The following is a 23,138-nucleotide window of genomic DNA, read 5'->3' as shown; positions in this document are numbered from 1 at the left end:
CGCTGAGTGTATTTGTAGTACTAGAGGTTCTTAGGGTAGGTGTGAGGGACGCGGTCCTCAAATCACATCTACGTCACACCGCCAATCTGACTCATATGCCCATATGCCCTTATCTATTTTATGCCCATATATGGAGATCCTTAATATGATATAAATTGATTACATGAACCCGGCACCTGTGCGTGCAGTCAAATAATTGGTCTATACAGTGCACCTCCAAAACCTCTTTAACTTCTGCCCACAGGGGCATAGTCCTGCTAAATGGCTCCATCATTTTGTTATTCATAAAAAGAAGAAATAAAAGGAGGGAGGACAGGGAGAGAGGGAGAGTAGGGAGAATAACAAAAACTCAAACATTAAAGATGCATGTCAAAGAGAACCTCCAAACAATACAGTTTTTTTAAAAACTGTTCCTCCAACATATTATTTTTGGATATTTTTCATCATTGTTGCAATCTTGGAGAACGTACTGAGAAGAAAATCCATTTACATATTAAAGTACATCCAAAGACAACCCTAAACCTGTGTCTCAGACAAGGCAGTCTCTTGACTGGTTTTCCCTGGGTTTGTGGAAGTGATCGTCTGAGGCAGCTCTTCGGTGAAGGCTTTCTCCAGCACCTTTAGGATAGAGCTGCGAAATACATCCTTGAAATCCTGACCCATGAACACGTACAGCAGCGGGTTCAGGCAGCTATTGAGAAATGCCAGGCTGTCTGTTATGGGGATCCCCATGGTGACCACATGATCCAGTGTTTCACTGTACTCTGTCACCAGCACATGCACAAAGTCAATCAGATCTATGATGTGATAGGGGACCCAGCACAGGAAAAATGCGGTGATAACAGTTGCTATGATTTTGAAGGGGCGACCTGATTGGCTGGCCAGTGAGCGATTATTCCTGAGCCGGTAGATGATGACAGAATAGCAGGAGACGATGACAGTGAAAGGGACCACGAATGCGATGAGAAAGCGAGTGATGATCATGACCCCAAATCGAAAGTCCGACAAATGATTTACTCTGGGTTTAATGTAGTCATCGGTGAGTGCAAAGTTGTTGTAGCACCAGATGATGTCCTTATCACGGTAGGGGGGCTTTGTGTCCTTAAAGACTAAGTAAGGGGAGCTGAGAGCCAAGGCCAGCACCCACACAGCCAGACTCACACAAGACGCCTTTCTGACACTGCGGTAGTTCTGGGCCCACACTGGACACACCACACATACACATCTGTCAACACTGATGACCATCATGATGTAAATGCTGGCATACCTGCTCATGAAGAAAACGGTACCGTCCATTTTGCACATGAATTTGCCAAAAGGCCAGTGGCCGTCCAGAGCTATTCGTGTGATGGGCAGGGGCAGGAACGCTGTAACCAGGAAGTCGGCCACAGCGAGGTTGAGGTACCAAACGGTGTTGACGGTTTTCTTCATTTTGAAGCCCGTCAGCCAGATGACAACACTGTTTCCCAACACGCCGAGCACAAAGACCAGGCTGTAAATGACGAGGTACACAATCTTGAGGTTTCCACCAGACAGTTCCAACTCTTTATTGTGATAAACAGCAGATGTGGTCATAATCTCCATCGTCCTAAAACCTAAAATAACAAAACAAAGGTTAATACTTTGTTTTAACAGGCCATGTGTTACTATACTAAAATGATTTGGTACCAGGGACCCACATACAAGATTTGTATTGTTAAAATGTTATTGTCTCCGCCAGGCCGAAGGCATGGTGGAGAGTATGTTTTCACTTTGTCCGTCCGTGTGTGTGTGTGTGTGTGTGTGTGTCCGTCCGTCTGTGAACACCTAACATTGGTCAAGCTTCACGTGACATCACAATATGTAGGTAAGACAGAATTAATCAGGAACAGTACTTTCTTTTACCACCTCGATCACCTTTTACCACCTCCTGGCGGAGATCTGTGCTCCGAGGAGCACATTTTCTAGTTATATATATATTTCTTCTTTTTAAATAGCCAACCTACAAGCACACAACGTTGTGAGCTTGCATATCGCCTATTTTCAAAATTCCGGGCCCACAAATTGTCAGTCATAGCCAATCGGAATGGTATATGAAAAGTCTGACTGATACATCTTGGTCAGCTGACTCTAGAGAATAAAGTGTATTGGTTTTTGTCAGTTTGGGACAAAATCATCTGCCAAGGTTTCTTACAGGAGAGATGTTCTAAAGATCAATGAACACCCTGCACACATGATCACCGCCAAGACGCTCATAGCTCCCTCTGTTACTGGATCAAACAAATAAATAAACAAAATATAATACCTATAGGCCTACCGTTACTAAATATAGCTGATGAAATATGATATATTTATGTATGTTAAAATTAGTTTTAAAAAGCTCTATATTCTAGATAGCAATCATGTCTATAATAATAAAGAAGGTAAAAGCAAAGATACCTGTTTCAAAGTGTTGAAGAGACGTCAGTCAGAGAAGTGTCTTGTTCAAACTGTGGTCGGTGAACACTGAGGAGCTCAGAGCAACTTATAGCACCGTCATGGGTGTCATATGCATGACAGCCAAGCCAACCATCGTGGATGTTCGCAGAAAGGTAAAAATAAGATAAAATGCATTTGTTTTTTCAGCGAATATCCCCACAATACGGATGCTGGGGTTTAAGTGGTTAAAAGATAGTTTAGTCAGAAAATGCATCACTTCACTTGAAAATGAATATACCACAGGAAAACCGCTGAGTGTATGTGTAAGTACTAGAAGCACTGGCGGATTTAGCAATTCTGGAGTTCCAAGAAAAGCTCAAGTTTGCACCCCCCTCCACCCCACCGACTGTACAATACATTGTATCACAAAATTAAATAACATACTGAAAAACTGCCACAATTGAGAATAAACTTGACAGTCATCAGGAGCAATTAGGGGTTCAGTGTCTTGCTCAAGGACACTTCGACACTAACTCTGGGGGAGCCCGGGATCGAACTAGGATACCAAGAGGCCACTCTACCTCCTGAGCCACTGCCGCCCCAATGTTTAGTGTTTTTTGTTTAAGAGGACCTCAATGGAAATAAGCCTTCTGGCTTAATTGTGTTTTCATCCTCTGTGATACAATGACTGTACAGTATGTTGGTTTTGTGCTTTTGTGCTATTTTTGTCACCAAATAAAATCAAGCAATCAATCAAAAAGGACCCCTAAATTAATATGTATTTGGTCACGGACCCCACACATGAAAATTCAAACTAATTTAGTATAAGATGACATCATCCAGTCAAGCTGCATTGTGATGGAGGATGTGGTTTGACACACATCCTGTGTCCTTAGTGCACATAAACACCCTAGCAGCAGCCTACACTTCTCTGTTTAATAGTCTGTTGACACTCATAATGTTGTTTCATGTACTCATAATGCTTTTTAAAGTATTTTAAAACAAGCCTCTTTATTTTATTGCAAATGAAAAAAATAAAAATAAAATATATATATATAGAGAGAGAGAGAGAGAGAGATGGTCAGCGAATATACGAAAATAACCAATCAACTCTAAATTGCCTGAAACATACTCCTAACAGATTTTTGGGGCCAGTATTTTGGCCTCCACACTTAGTGATTTTTTCGGATTTAACTTTTGTTTCGGTAGTGACAAACTTTCGTTTCGGTAGTGACACAATGGTGAAAAAAAAAATTTACTAAGTCCAGAGCTCGATGAATGTTAGGGACCAAAAAAAGTCAATACAAAGTACTACCAATCAACTCTAAATTGCCTGAAACGTACTCCTAACAGGTTTTTGGGGGGACGATTTTGGCCTCCACACTTAGTGATTTTTTCGGATTTAACTTTCGTTTCGGTGGTGACCAACTTTCGTTTCGGTAGTTTGATTACAAAATGTAAGTTGTGTAAAAAATAATCTGACTATACTAAGTTGTTATTTGTTTGTTTAAGTCAGGCTATACTCTACTCAGAGTCATAAGTTTACAAAATGTACTAAAGTACAGTGAACGTCTGTGCGGTTTGTCTTCATCACTGAAAATAACGTACATGTAAACTGATATTAAACTGCTGTCATGTGCAGTTGGGGTGAAGAAACACAACCATTTCACTCCTAATAATACCTATTTGATTTGACATCCTGACTTGCTGCTGTAGCTGAGGCTTGAACCTGTTACCTGCGGCTCACTAGTCAGTGACTCTATCCATTCACCTACAGCTGTTTTCTTGGAATCTGTGGTTCTGAAACGATTTGTTGTCAACCCCCCAAATTGACATGTATTTGGGCAGTGGACCCCAATGTGAAAAGATGTAGTGTCAGGGCCCCCCATGAAAAAGATTTATATTTATGCTGTAGCACATTTTTTTTAAAGTTATTTGTCTTGTTTGTTGTTCAAGTCAAAGCACCAGGAAGGCTGTACTTGTCAGCCATCTGTTAGCTCAATGGGTTGAGACGCAGTATTCATGATCCAGAGGCCATGAGTTCAAATCCCATTGATGTCTTTCCTATGATTCTTTCCTTTGCAGACTGGCTTCCAGAAGATCAACTGAAAACTACCAGGAAGGCTATACTTGTCAGCCATCTGTTAGCTCAATGGGTTAAGACGCAGTATTCATAATCCAGAGGCCATGAGTTCAAGTCACATTGATGTCTTTCCTATGATTCTTTCCTTTGCAGACTGGCTTCCAGAAGATCAACTGAAAACTACCAGGAAGGCTGTACTTGTCAGCCATCTGTTAGCTCAATGGGTTGAGACGCAGTATCCATGATCCAGAGGCCATGAGTTCAAATCCCATTGATGTCTTCCCTATGATTCTTTCCTTTGCAGACTGGCTTCCAGAAGATCAACTCAAAACTACCAGGAAGGCTATACTTGTCAGCCATCTGTTAGCTCAATGGGTTGAGACGCAGTATACATGATCCAGAGGCCATGAGTTCAAATCCCACTGGTGTCTTTACTGTGATGCTTTCCTTTGCAGACTAACTTCTAGAAAAACAAGTTAAAACCACCAGGAAACCTGTAACTCCCAACAGCTTAGCTCAACTGGTAGAGCGTCTGTCCAATAACATGACTGACTTGACTTGAGTGGGTTCGATTCCCACTCGAGTCAAGTGTCCCCGGTATCTTGGGGCAACGGATAAATTGACTGATATCCTTAGTGATGCTTCCCTTTGCAAACTAACTTCTAGAAAACAAGTTAAAACCACCAGGAAACCTGTAACTCTCAGCCGACAGCATAGCTCAACTGGTAGAGCGTCTGTCCAATAACTTGACTTGACTTGAGTGGGTTCGATTCCCACTCGAGTCAAGTGTTCCAGGTAACTTGGGGCAACGGATAAATTGACTGATATCCGTAGAATAACTTGACTCGAGTGGGAATCGAACCCACTCAAGTCAAGTCAGTCATGTTATTGGACAGACGCTCTACCAGTTGAGCTAAGCTGTTGGCTGAGAGTTACAGGTTTCCTGGTGGTTTTAACTTGTTTTTCTAGAAGTTAGTCTGCAAAGGAAAGCATCACAGTAAAGACATCAGTGGGATTTGAACTCATGGCCTCTGGATCATGTATACTGCGTCTCAACCCATTGAGCTAACAGATGGCTGACAAGTATAGCCTTCCTGGTAGTTTCGAGTTGATCTTCTGGAAGCCAGTCTGCAAAGGAAAGAATCATAGGGAAGACATCAATGGGATTTGAACTCATGGCCTCTGGATCATGGATACTGCGTCTCAACCCATTGAGCTAACAGATGGCTGACAAGTACAGCCTTCCTGGTAGTTTTCAGTTGATCTTCTGGAAGCCAGTCTGCAAAGGAAAGAATCATAGGAAAGACATCAATGGGATTTGAACTCATGGCCTCTGGATCATGAATACTGCGTCTCAACCCATTGAGCTAACAGATGGCTGACAAGTACAGCCTTCCTGGTAGTTTTCAGTTGATCTTCTGGAAGCTAGTCTGCAAAGGAAAGAATCATAGGAAAGACATCAATGGGATTTGAACTCATGGCCTCTGGATCATGAATACTGCGTCTCAACCCATTGAGCTAACAGATGGCTGACAAGTACAGCCTTCCTGGTAGTTTTCAGTTGATCTTCTGGAAGCTAGTCTGCAAAGGAAAGAATCATAGGAAAGACATCAATGGGATTTGAACTCATGGCCTCTGGATCATGTATACTGCGTCTCAACCCATTGAGCTAACAGTTGGATGACAAATATAGCCTTCCTGATAGTTTTTACTTGATCTTCTGGAAGCCAGTCTGCAAAGGAAAGAATAATAGGAAAGACATCAATGGGATTTGAACTCATGGCCTCTGGATCATGAATACTGCATCTCAACCCATTGAGCTAACAGATGGCTGACAAGTACAGCCTTCCTGGTAGTTTTCAGTTGATCTTCTGGAAGCTAGTCTGCAAAGGAAAGAATCATAGGAAAGACATCAATGGGATTTGAACTCATGGCCTCTGGATCATGTATACTGCGTCTCAACCCATTGAGCTAACAGTTGGATGACAAATATAGCCTTCCTGATAGTTTTTACTTGATCTTCTGGAAGCCAGTCTGCAAAGGAAAGAATCATAGGGAAGACATCAATGGGATTTGAACTCATGGCCTCTGGATCATGGATACTGCGTCTCAACCCATTGAGCTAACATATGGCTGACAAGTACAGCCTTCCTGGTAGTTTTCAGTTGATCTTCTGGAAGCCAGTCTGCAAAGGAAAGAATCATAGGAAAGACATCAATGGGATTTGAACTCATGGCCTCTGGATCATGAATACTGCGTCTCAACCCATTGAGCTAACAGACGACTGACAAGTACAGCCTTCCTGGTGCTTTGACTTGAACAACAAACAAGACAAATAACTTTTAAAAAATGTGTTACAGCATGAATATAAATCTTTTTCATGGGAGGCCCTGACACTACATCTTTTCACATTGGGGTCCACTGCCCAAATACATGTCAATTTGGGGGAATTTTCGGGGAACATTTTTTTTTTCGTTTCGGTAGTGTCACTACCGAAACGGAAAAAAAATTACTAAGTCCAGAGCTCGATGAATGTTAGGGACCAAAAAAAAAAGTTACTACCAATCAACTTTATATTGCCTGAAACGTACTCCTAACAGGTTTTTGGGGGAACAATTTTTTTTTCGTTTCGGTAGTGTCACTACCGAAACGGAAATACAATTACTAATTCCAGAGCTCGATGAATGTTAGGGACCAAAAAAAAAGTCACTACCAATCAACTTTAAATTGCCTGAAACGTACTCCTAACAGGTTTTTGGGGGAACATTTTTTTTTCGTTTCGGTAAAAAGAATTACTAATTCCAGAGCTCGATGAATGTTAGGGACCAAAAAAAAAGTCACTACCAATCAACTTTAAATTGCCTGAAACGTACTCCTAACAGGTTTTTGGGGGAACAATTTTTTTTTCGTTTCGGTAGTGTCACTACCGAAACGGAAAACAAATTACTAAGTCCAGAGCTCGATGAATGTTAGGGACCAAAAGAAAAGTCACTACCAATCAACTTTAAATTGCCTGAAACGTACTCCTAACAGGTTTTTGGGGGAACATTTTTTTTTCCGTTTCGGTAGTGTCACTACCGAAACGGAAAAAAAATTACAAAGTCCAGAGCTCGATGAATGTTAGGGACCAAAACAAAAGTCACTACCAATCATCTTTAAATTGCCTGAAACGTACTTCTAACAGGTTTTTGGGGGAACATTTTTTTTTTCGTTTCGGTAGTGTCACTACCGAAACTGAAAAAAAATTGCTAAGTCCAGAGCTCGATGAATGTTAGGGACCAAAACAAAAGTCACTACCAATCAACTTTAAATTAACTGAAACGTACTCCTAACAGGTTTTTGGGGGAACATTTTTTTTTTCGTTTCGGTAGTGTCACTACCGAAACGGAAAAGAAATTATTAAGTCCAGAGCTCGATGAATGTTAGGGACCAAAAAAAAAGTCACTACCAATCAACTTTAAATTGCCTGAAACGTACTCCTAACAGGTTTTTGGGGGAACATTTTTTTTTTCGTTTCGGTAGTGTCACTACCGAAACGGAAAAAAAATTACTAAGTCCAGAGCTCGATGAATGTTAGGGACCAAAACAAAAGTCACTACCAATCAACTTTAAATTGCCTGAAACGTACTCCTAACAGGTTTTTGGGGGAACATTTTTTTTTTCGTTTCGGTAGTGTCACTACCGAAACGGAAAAAAAATTACTACGTCCAGAGCTCGATGAATGTTAGGGACCAAAAAAAAAGTCACTACCAATGTTTGTACTTTTTTCCCTAATATCTAAAAATGCTGTGATATTAGTCTGGAATCTCTTTGGTCCCTCACAACTTCAGAGGGAGCGAAGTCTAGTCTGGAACCAGGCTATAGTCAATGAAAATGGACATTTAAAGGGAAAAAAATCACACCCTGTGTGAAGGTAGCGGCGCCTTTGATACATTATGTCATCGATATGTGTTTATAATGTGTTTATAGCCATGTGTCACGTGTCACCAGCATTTTTCGTCATTTTTCGTCACCAGCATTTTTTCGTCACCAGCATTTTTCGTCACCAGCATTTTTTCGTCACCAGCATTTTTTCGTCACCAGCATTTTTTCGTCACCAGCATTTTTTGTCATTTTTCGTCACCAGCATTTTCGTCATTTTTCGTCACCAGCATTTTTCGTCATTTTTCATCACCAGCATTTTTTCGTCAAAAGCATTTTTCGTCATTTTTCGTCACCAGCATTTTTCGTCATTTTTCTTCACCAGCATTTTTTCGTCATTTTCCGTCACCAGCATTTTTCGTCATTTTTCGTCATCAGCATTTTTTCGTCACCAGCATTTTTCGTCACCAGCATTCTTTCGTCACCAGCATTTTTCGTCATTTTTCGTCACCAGCATTTTTTCGTCACCAGCATTTTTCGTCATTTTTCGTCACCAGCATTTTTCGTCACCAGCATTTTTTCGTCACCAGCATTTTTTCATCACCAGCATTTTTTGTCATTTTTCGTCACCAGCATTTTTTCGTCATTTTTCGTCACCAGCATTTTTTCGTCACCAGCATTTTTCGTCATTTTTCGTCACCAGCATTTTTCGTCACCAGCATTTTTTCGTCACCAGCATTTTTGTCGTCACCAGCATTTTTTTTCGTCACCAGCATTTTTTTTCGTCACCAGCATTTTTCGTCATTTTTCGTCACCAGCATTTTTCGTAATTTTTCGTCACCAGCATTTTTCGTCATTCTTTGTCACCAGCATTTTTTCTGGTGACGGTAGTGTCACTCCCGAAACGGGAAAAAAATGACTAAGTCCAGAGCTCGATGAATGTTAGGGACCAAAAAAAAAGTCACTACCAATCAACTTTAAATTGCCTGAAACGTACTCCTAACAGGTTTTTGGGGGAACATTTTTTTTTTTTTTTTCGGTAGTCATTTTTTCGTCACCAGCATTTTTTCGTCACCAGCATTTTTTGTCATTTTTCGTCACCAGCATTTTCGTCATTTTTCGTCACCAGCATTTTTTCTTCACCAGCATTTTTCGTCATTTTTCGTCACCAGCATTTTTCGTCATTTTTCGTCACCAGCATTTTTTCGTCACCAGCATTTTTTCGTCACCAGCATTTTTTCGTCACCAGCATTTTTTCGTCACCAGCATTTTTCGTGACCAGTGTTTTTTTTTGGTCCCTAACATTCATCGAGCTCTGGACTTAGTAATTTTTTTTCCGTTTCGGTAGTGACACTCGAAACGGAAAAAAAAATGTTCCCCCAAAAACCTGTTAGGAGTACGTTTCAGGCAATTTAAAGTTGATTGGTAGTGACTTTTTTTTTGGTCCCTAACATTCATCGAGCTCTGGACTTAGTCATTTTTTTTCCGTTTCGGTAGTGACACTACCGTCACCAGAAAAAATGCTGGTGACAAAAAATGACGAAAAATGCTGGTGACGAAAAATGACGAAAAATGCTGGTGACGAAAAATGACGAAAAATGCTGGTGACGAAAAAATGCTGGTGACGAAAAATGACGAAAAATGCTGGTGACGAAAAATGACGAAAAATGCTGGTGACGAAAAAATGCTGGTGACGAAAAATGACAAAAAATGCTGGTGACGAAAAATGACGAAAAATGCTGGTGACGAAAAAATGCTGGTGACGAAAAAATGCTGGTGACGAAAAATGCTGGTGACGAAAAATGACGAAAAATGCTGATGACAAAAAAATGCTGGTGACGAAAAATGCTGGTGACGAAAAATCACGAAAAATGCTGGTGACGAAAAAATGCTGGTGACGAAAAATGCTGGTGACGAAAAAATGCTGGTGACGAAAAAATGCTGGTGACGAAAAATGACGAAAAATGCTGGTGACGAAAAAATGCTGGTGACGAAAAATGACGAAAAATGCTGGTGACGAAAAATGACGAAAAATGCTGGTGACGAAAAAATGCTGGTGACGAAAAATGACAAAAAATGCTGGTGACGAAAAAATGCTGGTGACGAAAAATGACAAAAAATGCTGGTGACGAAAAATGACGAAAAATGCTGGTGACGAAAAATGACGAAAAAATGCTGGTGACGAAAAAATGCTGGTGACGAAAAATGCTGGTGACGAAAAATGACGAAAAATGCTGATGACAAAAAAATGCTGGTGACGAAAAATGCTGGTGACGAAAAATGACGAAAAATGCTGGTGACGAAAAAATGCTGGTGACGAAAAATGACGAAAAATGCTGGTGACGAAAAAATGCTGATGACGAAAAAATGCTGGTGACGAAAAATGACGAAAAATGCTGGTGACGAAAAAATGCTGGTGACGAAAAATGACGAAAAAATGCTGGTGACGAAAAATGACGAAAAATGCTGGTGACGAAAATTGCTGGTGACGAAAAAATGCTGGTGACGAAAAAATGCTGGTGACGAAGAATTACGAAAAATGCTGGTGACGAAAAAATGCTGGTGACGAAAAATGACGAAAAAATGCTGGTGACGAAAAATGCTGGTGACGAAAAATGACGAAAAATGCTGGTGACGAAAAAATGCTGGTGACGAAAAAATGCTGGTGACGAAAAATGACGAAAAATGCTGGTGACGAAAAATGCTGGTGACGAAAAAATGCTGGTGACGAAAAATGACGAAAAATGCTGGTGACGAAAAATGACGAAAAATGCTGGTGACGAAAAAATGCTGGTGACGAAAAATGACGAAAATGCTGGTGACGAAAAATGACAAAAAATGCTGGTGACGAAAAAATGCTGGTGACGAAAAATGACAAAAAATGCTGGTGACGAAAAAATGCTGGTGACGAAAAATGCTGGTGACGAAAAATGACAAAAAATGCTGGTGACGAAAAAATGCTGGTGACGAAAAAATGCTGGTGACGAAAAATGCTGGTGACGAAAAATGACGAAAAATGCTGGTGACGAAAAATGACGAAAAATGCTGGTGACGAAAAAATGCTGGTGACGAAAAATGACGAAAATGCTGGTGACGAAAAATGACAAAAAATGCTGGTGACGAAAAAATGCTGTTGACGAAAGATGCTGGTGACAAAAAAATGCTGGTGACGAAAAAATGCTGGTGACGAAAAATGACGAAAAATGCTGGTGACGAAAAAATGCTGATGACGAAAAAATGCTGGTGACGAAAAATGACGAAAAATGCTGGTGACGAAAAAATGCTGGTGACGAAAAATGACGAAAAAATGCTGGTGACGAAAAATGACGAAAAATGCTGGTGACGAAAATTGCTGGTGACGAAAAAATTCTGGTGACGAAAAAATGCTGGTGACGAAGAATTACGAAAAATGCTGGTGACGAAAAAATGCTGGTGACGAAAAATGACGAAAAAATGCTGGTGACGAAAAATGACGAAAAATGCTGGTGACGAAAAATGACGAAAAATGCTGGTGACGAAAAAATGCTGGTGACGAAAAAATGCTGGTGACGAAAAATGACGAAAAATGCTGGTGACGAAAAAATGCTGGTGACGAAAAATGACGAAAAATGCTGGTGACGAAAAATGACGAAAAATGCTGGTGACGAAAAAATGCTGGTGACGAAAAATGACGAAAATGCTGGTGACGAAAAATGACAAAAAATGCTGGTGACGAAAAAATGCTGGTGACGAAAAATGACAAAAAATGCTGGTGACGAAAAAATGCTGGTGACGAAAAATGACGAAAATGCTGGTGACGAAAAATGACAAAAAATGCTGGTGACGAAAAAATGCTGGTGACGAAAAAATGCTGGTGATGAAAAATGCTGGTGACGAAAAATGACGAAAAATGCTGGTGACGAAAAATGACGAAAAATGCTGGTGACGAAAAAATGCTGGTGACGAAAAATGACGAAAATGCTGGTGACGAAAAATGACAAAAAATGCTGGTGACGAAAAAATGCTGTTGACGAAAGATGCTGGTGACAAAAAAATGCTGGTGACGAAAAATGCTGGTGACGAAAAAATGCTGGTGACCAGCATTTTTTCGTCACCAGCATTTTTCGTCATTTTTCGTCACCAGCATTTTTCGTCATTTTTCGTCACCAGCATTTTTTCGTCATTTTTCGTCACCAGCATTTTTTCGTCACCAGCATTTTTCGTAATTCTTCGTCACCAGCATTTTTTCGTCACCAGCATTTTTTCGTCACCAGCATTTTTTCGTCACCAGCATTTTTCGTCATTTTTCGTCACCAGCATTTTTTCGTCACCAGCATTTTTCGTCATTTTTCGTCACCAGCATTTTTTCGTCATTTTTTGTCACCAGCATTTTTTCGTCACCAGCATTTTTCGTAATTCTTCGTCACCAGCATTTTTTCGTCACCAGCATTATTTCGTCACCAGCATTTTTCGTCATTTTTCCTCACCAGCATTTTTTCGTCACCAGCATTTTTTGTCATTTTTCGTCACCAGCATTTTTTGTCATTTTTCGTCACCAGCATTTTTCGTCATTTTTCGTCACCAGAATTTTTCGTCACGAAAAATGACGAAAAATGCTGGTGACGAAAAATGACGAAAAATGCTGGTGACGAAAAATGACAAAAAATGCTGGTGACGAAAAATGACGAAAAATGCTGGTGACGAGAAATGCTGGTGACGAAAAAATGCTGATGACGAAAAATTCTGGTGACGGAAAATGACGAAAAATGCTGGTGACGAAAAAATGCTGGTGACGAAAAATGCTGGTGACGAAAAATGACGAAAAATGCTGGTGACGAAAAAATGCTGGTGACGAAAAATGACAAAAAATGCTGGTGACGAAAAAATGCTGGTGACGAAAAATGACGAAAGATGCTGGTGACAAAAAAATGCTGGTGACGAAAAATGACAAAAAATGCTGGTGACGAAAAAATGCTGGTGACGAAAGATGCTGGTGACAAAAAAATGCTGGTGACGAAAAATGACGAAAAATGCTGGTGACGAAAAAATGCTGGTGACCAGCATTTTTTCGTCACCAGCATTTTTCGTCATTTTTCGTCACCAGCATTTTTCGTCATTTTTCGTCATTTTTCGTCACCAGCATTTTTTCGTCACCAGCATTTTTCGTATTTCTTCGTCACCAACATTTTTTCGTCACCAGCATTTTTTCGTCACCAGCATTTTTCGTCATTTTTCGTCACCAGCATTTTTTCGTCACCAGCATTTTTCGTAATTTTTCGTCACCAGCATTTTTTGTCATTTTTCGTCACCAGCATTTTTCGTCATTTTTCGTCACCAGAATTTTTCGTCACGAAAAATGACGAAAAATGCTGGTGACGAAAAATGACAAAAAATGCTGGTGACGAAAAAATGCTGGTGACGAAAAATGACAAAAAAATGCTGGTGACGAAAAATGACGAAAAATGCTGGTGACGAAAAATGACGAAAAATGCTGGTGACGAAAAAATGATGGTGACGAAAAATGACGAAAAATGCTGGTGACGAAAAAATGCTGGTGACGAAAAAACTGCTGGTGACGAAAAATGCTGGTGACGAAAAATGACGAAAAATGCTGGTGACGAAAAAATGCTGGTGACGAAAAATGCTGATGACGAAAAATGACGAAAAATGCTGGTGACGAAAAAAGTGCTGGTGACGAAAAATGACGAAAAATGCTGGTGACGAAAAAATGCTGGTGACGAAAAAATGCTGGTGACGAAAAATTACGAAAAATGCTGGTGACGAAAAAATGCTGGTGACGAAAAATGACGAAAAAATGCTGGTGACGAAAAATGACGAAAAATGCTGGTGACGAAAAATGACGAAAAATGCTGGTGACGAAAAAATGATGGTGACGAAAAAATGCTGGTGACGAAAAATGCCGAAAAATGCTGGTGACGAAAAATGCTGGTGACGAAAAAATGCTGGTGACGAAAAATGACGAAAAATGCTGGTGACGAAAAATGACAAAAAATGCTGGTGACAAAAAAAATGCTGGTGACGAAAAAATGCTGGTGACGAAAAATGCTGGTGACGAAAAATGACGAAAAATGCTGGTGACGAAAAATGACGAAAAATGCTGGTGACGAAAAAATGCTGGTGACGAAAAATGACGAAAATGCTGGTGACGAAAAATGACAAAAAATGCTGGTGACGAAAAAATGCTGGTGACGAAAAATGACGAAAGATGCTGGTGACAAAAAAATGCTGGTGACGAAAAATTACGAAAAATGCTGGTGACGAAAAAATGCTGGTGACGAAAAATGACGAAAAAATGCTGGTGACGAAAAAATGATGGTGACGAAAAATGACGAAAAATGCTGGTGACGAAAAAATGCTGGTGACGAAAAAATGCTGGTGACGAAAAATGCTGGTGACGAAAAATGACGAAAAATGCTGGTGACGAAAAAATGCTGGTGACGAAAAATGACAAAAAATGCTGGTGACGAAAAAATGCTGGTGACGAAAAATGACGAAAGATGCTGGTGACAAAAAAATGCTGGTGACGAAAAATGACAAAAAATGCTGGTGACGAAAAAATGCTGGTGACGAAAGATGCTGGTGACAAAAAAATGCTGGTGACGAAAAATGACGAAAAATGCTGGTGACGAAAAAATGCTGGTGACCAGCATTTTTTCGTCACCAGCATTTTTCGTCATTTTTCGTCACCAGCATTTTTCGTCATTTTTCGTCACCAGCATTTTTTCGTCATTTTTCGTCACCAGCATTTTTTCGTCACCAGCATTTTTCGTAATTCTTCGTCACCAGCATTTTTTCGTCACCAGCATTTTTTCGTCACCAGCATTTTTCGTTATTTTTCGTCACCAGCATTTTTTCGTCACCAGCATTTTTCGTAATTTTTCGTCACCAGCATTTTTTGTCATTTTTCGTCACCAGCATTTTTCGTCATTTTTCGTCACCAGAATTTTTCGTCACGAAAAATGACGAAAAATGCTGGTGACGAAAAATGACAAAAAATGCTGGTGACGAAAAAATGCTGGTGACGAAAAATTACGAAAAATGCTGGTGACGAAAAAATGCTGGTGACGAAAAAATGCTGGTGACGAAAAATGACAAAAAAATGCTGGTGACGAAAAATGACGAAAAATGCTGGTGACGAAAAATGACGAAAAATGCTGGTGACGAAAAAATGATGGTGACGAAAAATGACGAAAAATGCTGGTGACGAAAAAATGCTGGTGACGAAAAAACTGCTGGTGACGAAAAATGCTGGTGACGAAAAATGACGAAAAATGCTGGTGACGAAAAAATGCTGGTGACGAAAAATGACGAAAAATGCTGGTGACGAAAAAAGTGCTGGTGACGAAAAATGACGAAAAATGCTGGTGACGAAAAAATGCTGGTGACGAAAAATGACGAAAAATGCTGGTGACGAAAAATGACAAAAAATGCTGGTGACGAAAAATGACGAAAAATGCTGGTGACGAAAAAATGCTGGTGACGAAAAATGACGAAAAATGCTGGTGACGAAAAATGACGAAAAATGCTGGTGACGAAAAAATGCTGGTGACGAAAAATGCTGGTAACGAAAAAATGCTGGTGACGAAAAAATGCTGGTGACGAAAAATGACGAAAAATGCTGGTGACGAAAAATGACAAAAAATGCTTTTGACGAAAAAATGCCGGTGACGAAAAATGACGAAAAATGCTGGTGACGAAAAATGACAAAAAATGCTGGTGATTTTTGCTGGTGTTTTTTTTTGGTTCCTAACATTCATCGAGCTCTGGACTTAGTAATTTTTTTTCCGTTTCGGTAGTGACACTACCGAAACGAAAAAAAAATTGTTCCCCCAAAAACCTATTAGGAGTACGTTTCAGGCAATTTAAAGTTGATTGGTAGTGACTTTTTTTTGGGTCCCTAACATTCATCGAGCTCTGGACTTAGTAATTTTTTTTCCGTTTCGGTATTGACACAATGGTGTCACTACCGAAACGAAAAAAAAATTGTTCCCCCAAAAACCTGTTAGGAGTACGTTTCAGGCAATTTAAAGTTGATTGGTAGTGACTTTTTTTTTGGTCCCTAACATTCATCGAGCTCTGGTCTTAGTAATTTTTTTTCCGTTTCGGTAATGACACAATGGTGTCACTACCGAAACGGAAAAAAAATTGTTCCCCCAAAAACCTGTTAGGAGTACGTTTCAGGCAATTTAAAGTTGATTGGTAGTGACTTTTTTTTTGGTCCCTAACATTCATCGAGCTCTGGACTTAGTAATTTTTTTTCCGTTTCGGTAGTGACACTACCGAAACGAAAACAAAATTGTTCCCCCAAAAACCTGTTAGGAGTACGTTTCAGGCAATTTAAAGTTGATTGGTAGTGACTTTTTTTTTGGTCCCTAACATTCATCGAGCTCTGGTCTTAGTAATTTTTTTTCCGTTTCGGTAATGACACAATGGTGTCACTACCGAAACGGAAAAAAAATTGTTCCCCCAAAAACCTGTTAGGAGTACGTTTCAGGCAATTTAAAGTTGATTGGTAGTGACTTTTTTTTTGGTCCCTAACATTCATCGAGCTCTGGTCTTAGTAATTTTTTTTCCGTTTCGGTAATGACACAATGGTGTCACTACCGAAACGGAAAAAAAATTGTTCCCCCAAAAACCTGTTAGGAGTACGTTTCAGGCAATTTAAAGTTGATTGGTAGTGACTTTTTTTTTGGTCCCTAACATTCATCGAGCTCTGGACTTAGTAATTTTTTTTCCGTTTCGGTAGTGACACTACCGAAACGAAAACAAAATTGTTCCCCCAAAAACCTGTTAGGAGTACGTTTCAGGCAATTTAAAGTTGATTGGTAGTGACTTTTTTTTTGGTCCCTAACATTCATCGAGCTCTGGTCTTAGTAATTTTTTTTCCGTTTCGGTAATGACACAATGGTGTCACTACCGAAACGGAAAAAAAATTGTTCCCCCAAAAACCTGTTAGGAGTACGTTTCAGGCAATTTAAAGTTGATTGGTAGTGACTTTTTTTTTGGTCCCTAACATTCATCGAGCTCTGGACTTAGTAATTTTTTTTCCGTTTCGGTAGTGACACTACCGAAACAAGAAAAAAAAATTGTTCCCCCAAAAACCTGTTAGGAGTACGTTTCAGGCAATTTAAAGTTGATTGGTAGTGACTTTTTTTTTGGTCCCTAACATTCATCGAGCTCTGGACTTAGTAATTTTTTTTCCGTTTCGGTAGTGACACAATGGTGTCACTACCGAAACGAAAAAAAAATTGTTCCTCCAAAAACCTGTTAGGAGTACGTTTCAGGCAATTTAAAGTTGATTGGTAGTGACTTTTTTTTTGGTCCCTAACATTCATCGAGCTCTGGACTTAGTAATTTTTTTTCCGTTTCGGTAGTGACACAATGGTGTCACTACCGAAACGAAAAAAAAATTGTTCCTCCAAAAACCTGTTAGGAGTACGTTTCAGGCAATTTAAAGTTGATTGGTAGTGACTTTTTTTTTGGTCCCTAACATTCATCGAGCTCTGGACTTAGTCATTCTTTTTCCGTTTCGGTAGTGACACTACCGAAACGAAAAAAAAATTGTTCCCCCAAAAACCTGTTAGGAGTACGTTTCAGGCAATTTAAAGTTGATTGGTAGTGACTTTTGTTTTGGTCCCTAACATTCATCGAGCTCTAGACTTAGTAATTTTTTTTCCGTTTCGGTAGTGACACAATGGTGTCACTACCGAAACGAAAAAAAAATTGTTCCCCCAAAAACCTGTTAGGAGTACGTTTCAGGCAATTTAAAGTTGATTGGTAGTGACTTTTTTTTTGGTCCCTAACATTCATCGAGCTCTGGACTTAGTCATTCTTTTTCCGTTTCGGTAGTGACACTACCAAAACGAAAAAAAAATTGTTCCCCCAAAAACCTGTTAGGAGTACGTTTCAGGCAATTTAAAGTTGATTGGTAGTGACTTTTGTTTTGGTCCCTAACATTCATTAAATTAAAATAAATAGATGGATTTTTTTAATTGAGACATTTTCGTTTTGTTTTTACATCTATTGTGGTCTTCACTGAAAGATTAGATAAACGTAAAAGCGCCAAGAAAAAGTTGGAAAAACACTCTGGCTGGATTTGAACTGGGAACCTTCTGGCTGCAAGCCCTTTATCCAAACCACTACACTACAGTGGTTCTTACATGGGCTTTTCACGTGTGTGTTGTTCACTGTAGGACTAGTAGCCTGCCAAAGTTTACTTTTTTGCGGCGCTAGCCGCTCTATACCTTGAGGTATAGAGCGGATCCTGCTCTATACCTGACTTTGTCCGTGTTCACCGTCAACGTTCTGATTGGTCAGACCCGTCAACGTTCTGATTGGTCAGACCTGTCAACAAAGTGATTGGTCAAGCTTCACGTGACACATGGCTATAAACACATTATAAACAAATATCGATGACATAATGTATCAAAGGCGCCGCTACCTTCACACAGGGTGTGATTTTTTTCCCTTTAAATGTCCATTTTCATTGACTATAGCCTGGTTCCAGACTGGACTTCGCTCCCTCTGAAGTTGTGAGGGACCAAAGAGATTCCAGACTAATATCACAGCATTTTTAGATATTAGGGAAAAAAGTACAAACATTGGTAGTGACTTTTTTTTTGGTCCCTAACATTCATCGAGCTCTGGACGTAGTAATTTTTTTTCCGTTTCGGTAGTGACACTACCGAAACGAAAAAAAAAAAAATGTTCCCCCAAAAACCTGTTAGGAGTACGTTTCAGGCAATTTAAAGTTGATTGGTAGTGACTTTTTTTTTGGTCCCTAACATTCATCGAGCTCTGGACTTAGTAATTGTTTTTCCGTTTCGGTAGTGACACTACCGAAACGAAAAAAAAATAGTTCCCCCAAAAACCTGTTAGGAGTACGTTTCAGGCAATTTAAAGTTGATTGGTAGTGACTTTTTTTTTGGTCCCTAACATTCATCGAGCTCTGGACTTAGTATTTTTTTTTTCCGTTTCGGTAGTGACACTACCGAAACGAAAAAAAAATTGTCCGTTTCGGTAGTGACCGAAACGGAAAAGAAATTACTAAGTCCAGAGCTCGATGAATGTTAGGGACCAAAAAAAAAGTCACTACCAATCAACTTTAAATTGCCTGAAACGTACTCCTAACAGGTTTTTGGGGGAACATTTTTTTTTTCGTTTCGGTAGTCATTTTTTCGTCACCAGCATTTTTTCGTCACCAGCATTTTTTCGTCACCAGCATTTTTTGTCATTTTTCGTCACCAGCATTTTCGTCATTTTTCGTCACCAGCATTTTTTCGTCACCAGCATTTTTCGTCATTTTTCGTCACCAGCATTTTTCGTCATTTTTCGTCACCAGCATTTTTTCGTCACCAGCATTTTTTGTCATTTTTCGTCACCAGCATTTTCGTCATTTTTCGTCACCAGCATTTTTCGTCACCAGCATTTTTTCGTCACCAGCATTTTTCGTCATTTTTCGTCACCAGCATTTTTCGTCATTTTTCGTCACCAGCATTTTTCGTCATTTTTCGTCACCAGCATTTTTTCGTCATTTTTCGTCACCAGCATTTTTTCGTCACCAGCATTTTTCGTAATTCTTCGTCACCAGCATTTTTTCGTCACCAGCATTTTTTCGTCACCAGCATTTTTCGTTATTTTTCGTCACCAGCATTTTTTCGTCACCAGCATTTTTCGTAATTTTTCGTCACCAGCATTTTTTGTCATTTTTCGTCACCAGCATTTTTCGTCATTTTTCGTCACCAGAATTTTTCGTCACGAAAAATGACGAAAAATGCTGGTGACGAAAAATGACAAAAAATGCTGGTGACGAAAAAATGCTGGTGACGAAAAATTACGAAAAATGCTGGTGACGAAAAAATGCTGGTGACGAAAAAATGCTGGTGACGAAAAATGACAAAAAAATAATGGTGACGAAAAATGACGAAAAATGCTGGTGACGAAAAATGACGAAAAATGCTGGTGACGAAAAAATGATGGTGACGAAAAATGCTGGTGACGAAAAAATGCTGGTGACGAAAAAACTGCTGGTGACGAAAAATGCTGGTGACGAAAAATGACGAAAAATGCTGGTGACGAAAAAATGCTGGTGACGAAAAATGCTGATGACGAAAAATGACGAAAAATGCTGGTGACGAAAAAAGTGCTGGTGACGAAAAATGACGAAAAATGCTGGTGACGAAAAAATGCTGGTGACGAAAAAATGCTGGTGACGAAAAATTACGAAAAATGCTGGTGACAAAAAATGACGAAAAAATGCTGGTGACGAAAAATGACGAAAAATGCTGGTGACAAAAAATGCTGGTGACGAAAAAATGCTGGTGACGAAAAATGACGAAAAAATGCTGGTGACGAAAAATGACGAAAAATGCTGGTGACGAAAAATGACGAAAAATGCTGGTGACGAAAAAATGCTGGTGACGAAAAAATGCTGGTGACGAAAAATGCCGAAAAATGCTGGTGACGAAAAATGCTGGTGACGAAAAAATGCTGGTGACGAAAAATGACGAAAAATGCTGGTGACGAAAAATGACAAAAAATGCTGGTGACAAAAAAATGCTGGTGACGAAAAAATGCTGGTGACGAAAAATGCTGGTGACGAAAAATGACGAAAAATGCTGGTGACGAAAAATGACGAAAAATGCTGGTGACGAAAAAATGCTGGTGACGAAAAATGACGAAAATGCTGGTGACGAAAAATGACAAAAAATGCTGGTGACGAAAAAATGCTGGTGACGAAAAATGACGAAAGATGCTGGTGACAAAAAAATGCTGGTGACGAAAAATTACGAAAAATGCTGGTGACGAAAAAATGCTGGTGACGAAAAATGACGAAAAAATGCTGGTGACGAAAAAATGATGGTGACGAAAAATGACGAAAAATGCTGGTGACGAAAAAATGCTGGTGACGAAAAAATGCTGGTGACGAAAAATGCTGGTGACGAAAAATGACGAAAAATGCTGGTGACGAAAAATGACGAAAAATGCTGGTGACGAAAAAATGCTGATGACGAAAAATTCTGGTGACGGAAAATGACGAAAAATGCTGGTGACGAAAAAATGCTGGTCACCAGCATTTTTTCGTCACCAGCATTTTTCGTCATTTTTCGTCACCAGCATTTTTTTGTCACCAGCATCTTTCGTCACCAGCATTTTTTCGTCACCAGCATTTTTTCGTCACCAGCATTTTTCGTGATTTTTCGTCACCAGCATTTTTCGTCACCAGCATTTTTTTGTCATCAGCATTTTTCGTCATTTTTCGTCACCAGCATTTTTCGTCACCAGCATTTTTTCGTCACCAGCATTTTTTCGTCATTTTTCGTCACCAGCATTTTTCGTCATTTTTCGTCACCAGCATTTTTTGTCATTTTTCGTCACCAGCATTTTTTCGTCACCAGCATTTTTCGTCATTTTTCGTCACCAGCATTTTTCGTCATTTTTCGTCACCAGCATTTTTTCGTCACCAGCATTTTTCGTCACCAGCATTTTTCGTCATTTTTCGTCACCAGCATTTTTCGTCATTTTTTTTCACCAGCATTTTTTCTGGTGACGGTAGTGTCACTACCGAAACGGGAAAAAAATGACTAAGTCCAGAGCTCGATGAATGTTAGGGACCAAAAAAAAAGTCACTACCAATCAACTTTAAATTGCCTGAAACGTACTCCTAACAGGTTTTTGGGGAACAATTTTTTTTCCGTTTCGGTAGTGTCACTACCGAAACGGAAAAAAAATTACTAAGTCCAGAGCTCGATGAATGTTAGGGACCAAAAAAAAACACTGGTGACGAAAAATGCTGGTGACGAAAAAATGCTGGTGACGAAAAAATGCTGGTGACGAAAAATTACGAAAAATGCTGGTGACGAAAAATGACGAAAAATGCTGGTGACGAAAGAATGCTGGTGACGAAAAATGCTGGTGACGAAAAATGACAAAAAAATGCTGGTGACGAAAAATGACGAAAAATGCTGGTGACGAAAAATGACGAAAAATGATGGTGACGAAAAAATGATGGTGACGAAAAATGACGAAAAAGGCTGGTGACGAAAAAATGCTGGTGACGAAAAAACTGCTGGTGACGAAAAATGCTGGTGACGAAAAAGGACGAAAAATGCTGGTGACGAAAAAATGCTGGTGACGAAAAATGCTGATGACGAAAAATGACGAAAAATGCTGGTGACGAAAAAATGCTGGTGACGAAAAATGACGAAAATGCTGGTGACGAAAAATGACAAAAAATGCTGGTGACGAAAAAGTGCTGGTGACGAAAAATGCTGGTGACGAAAAATGACGAAAAATGCTGGTGACGAAAAATGACAAAAAATGCTGGTGACGAAAAAGTGCTGGTGACGAAAAATCACGAAAATTGCTGGTGACGAAAAAAATGCTGGTGACGAAAAAATGCTGGTGACGAAAAATGACGAAAAATGCTGGTGACGAAAAAATGCTGGTGACGAAAAATGCTGGTGACGAAAAATGACGAAAAAATGCTGGTGACGAAAAATGACGAAAAATGCTGGTGACGAAAAATGACGAAAAAATGCTGGTGACGAAAAATGACGAAAAATGCTGGTGACGAAAAATGCTGGTGACGAAAAAATGCTGGTGACGAAAAATGACGAAAAAATGCTGGTGACGAAAAATGACGAAAAATGCTGGTGACGAAAAAATGCTGGTGACGAAAAAATGCTGGTGACGAAAAATGCCGAAAAATGCTGGTGACGAAAAATGCTGGTGACGAAAAAATGCTGGTGACGAAAAATGACGAAAAATGCTGGTGACGAAAAATGACAAAAAATGC

General features: G+C 39.6%; 1 protein-coding gene across 1 annotated transcript; it reads right to left on the bottom strand.

Moving 5' to 3' along the window:
• Positions 1 to 171: 171 nt before the first annotated feature.
• On the bottom strand, positions 172 to 2,586 carry LOC311033881 (chemerin-like receptor 1). The gene is made up of 2 exons (XM_084041580.1): positions 2,419 to 2,586; positions 172 to 1,595 (listed from the first exon to the last, which is right to left on the bottom strand). The coding sequence occupies exon 2, from the start codon at positions 1,582 to 1,584 to the stop codon at positions 517 to 519; it is 1,068 nt and encodes a 355-aa protein (XP_083897706.1). The 5' UTR covers positions 1,585 to 1,595; positions 2,419 to 2,586; the 3' UTR covers positions 172 to 516.
• Between the last annotated feature and the right edge of the window lie 20,552 nt (positions 2,587 to 23,138).

The sequence above is a fragment of the Gymnoscopelus microlampas genome, assembly GCF_963454915.1.
Source record: "Gymnoscopelus microlampas genome assembly, chromosome: 18".
In the NCBI taxonomy this organism is placed as follows: Eukaryota; Metazoa; Chordata; class Actinopteri; order Myctophiformes; family Myctophidae; genus Gymnoscopelus; species Gymnoscopelus microlampas.
Note: the sequence above shows the minus strand (reverse complement) of the source record. Positions and strands in the feature narration are given on the sequence as shown.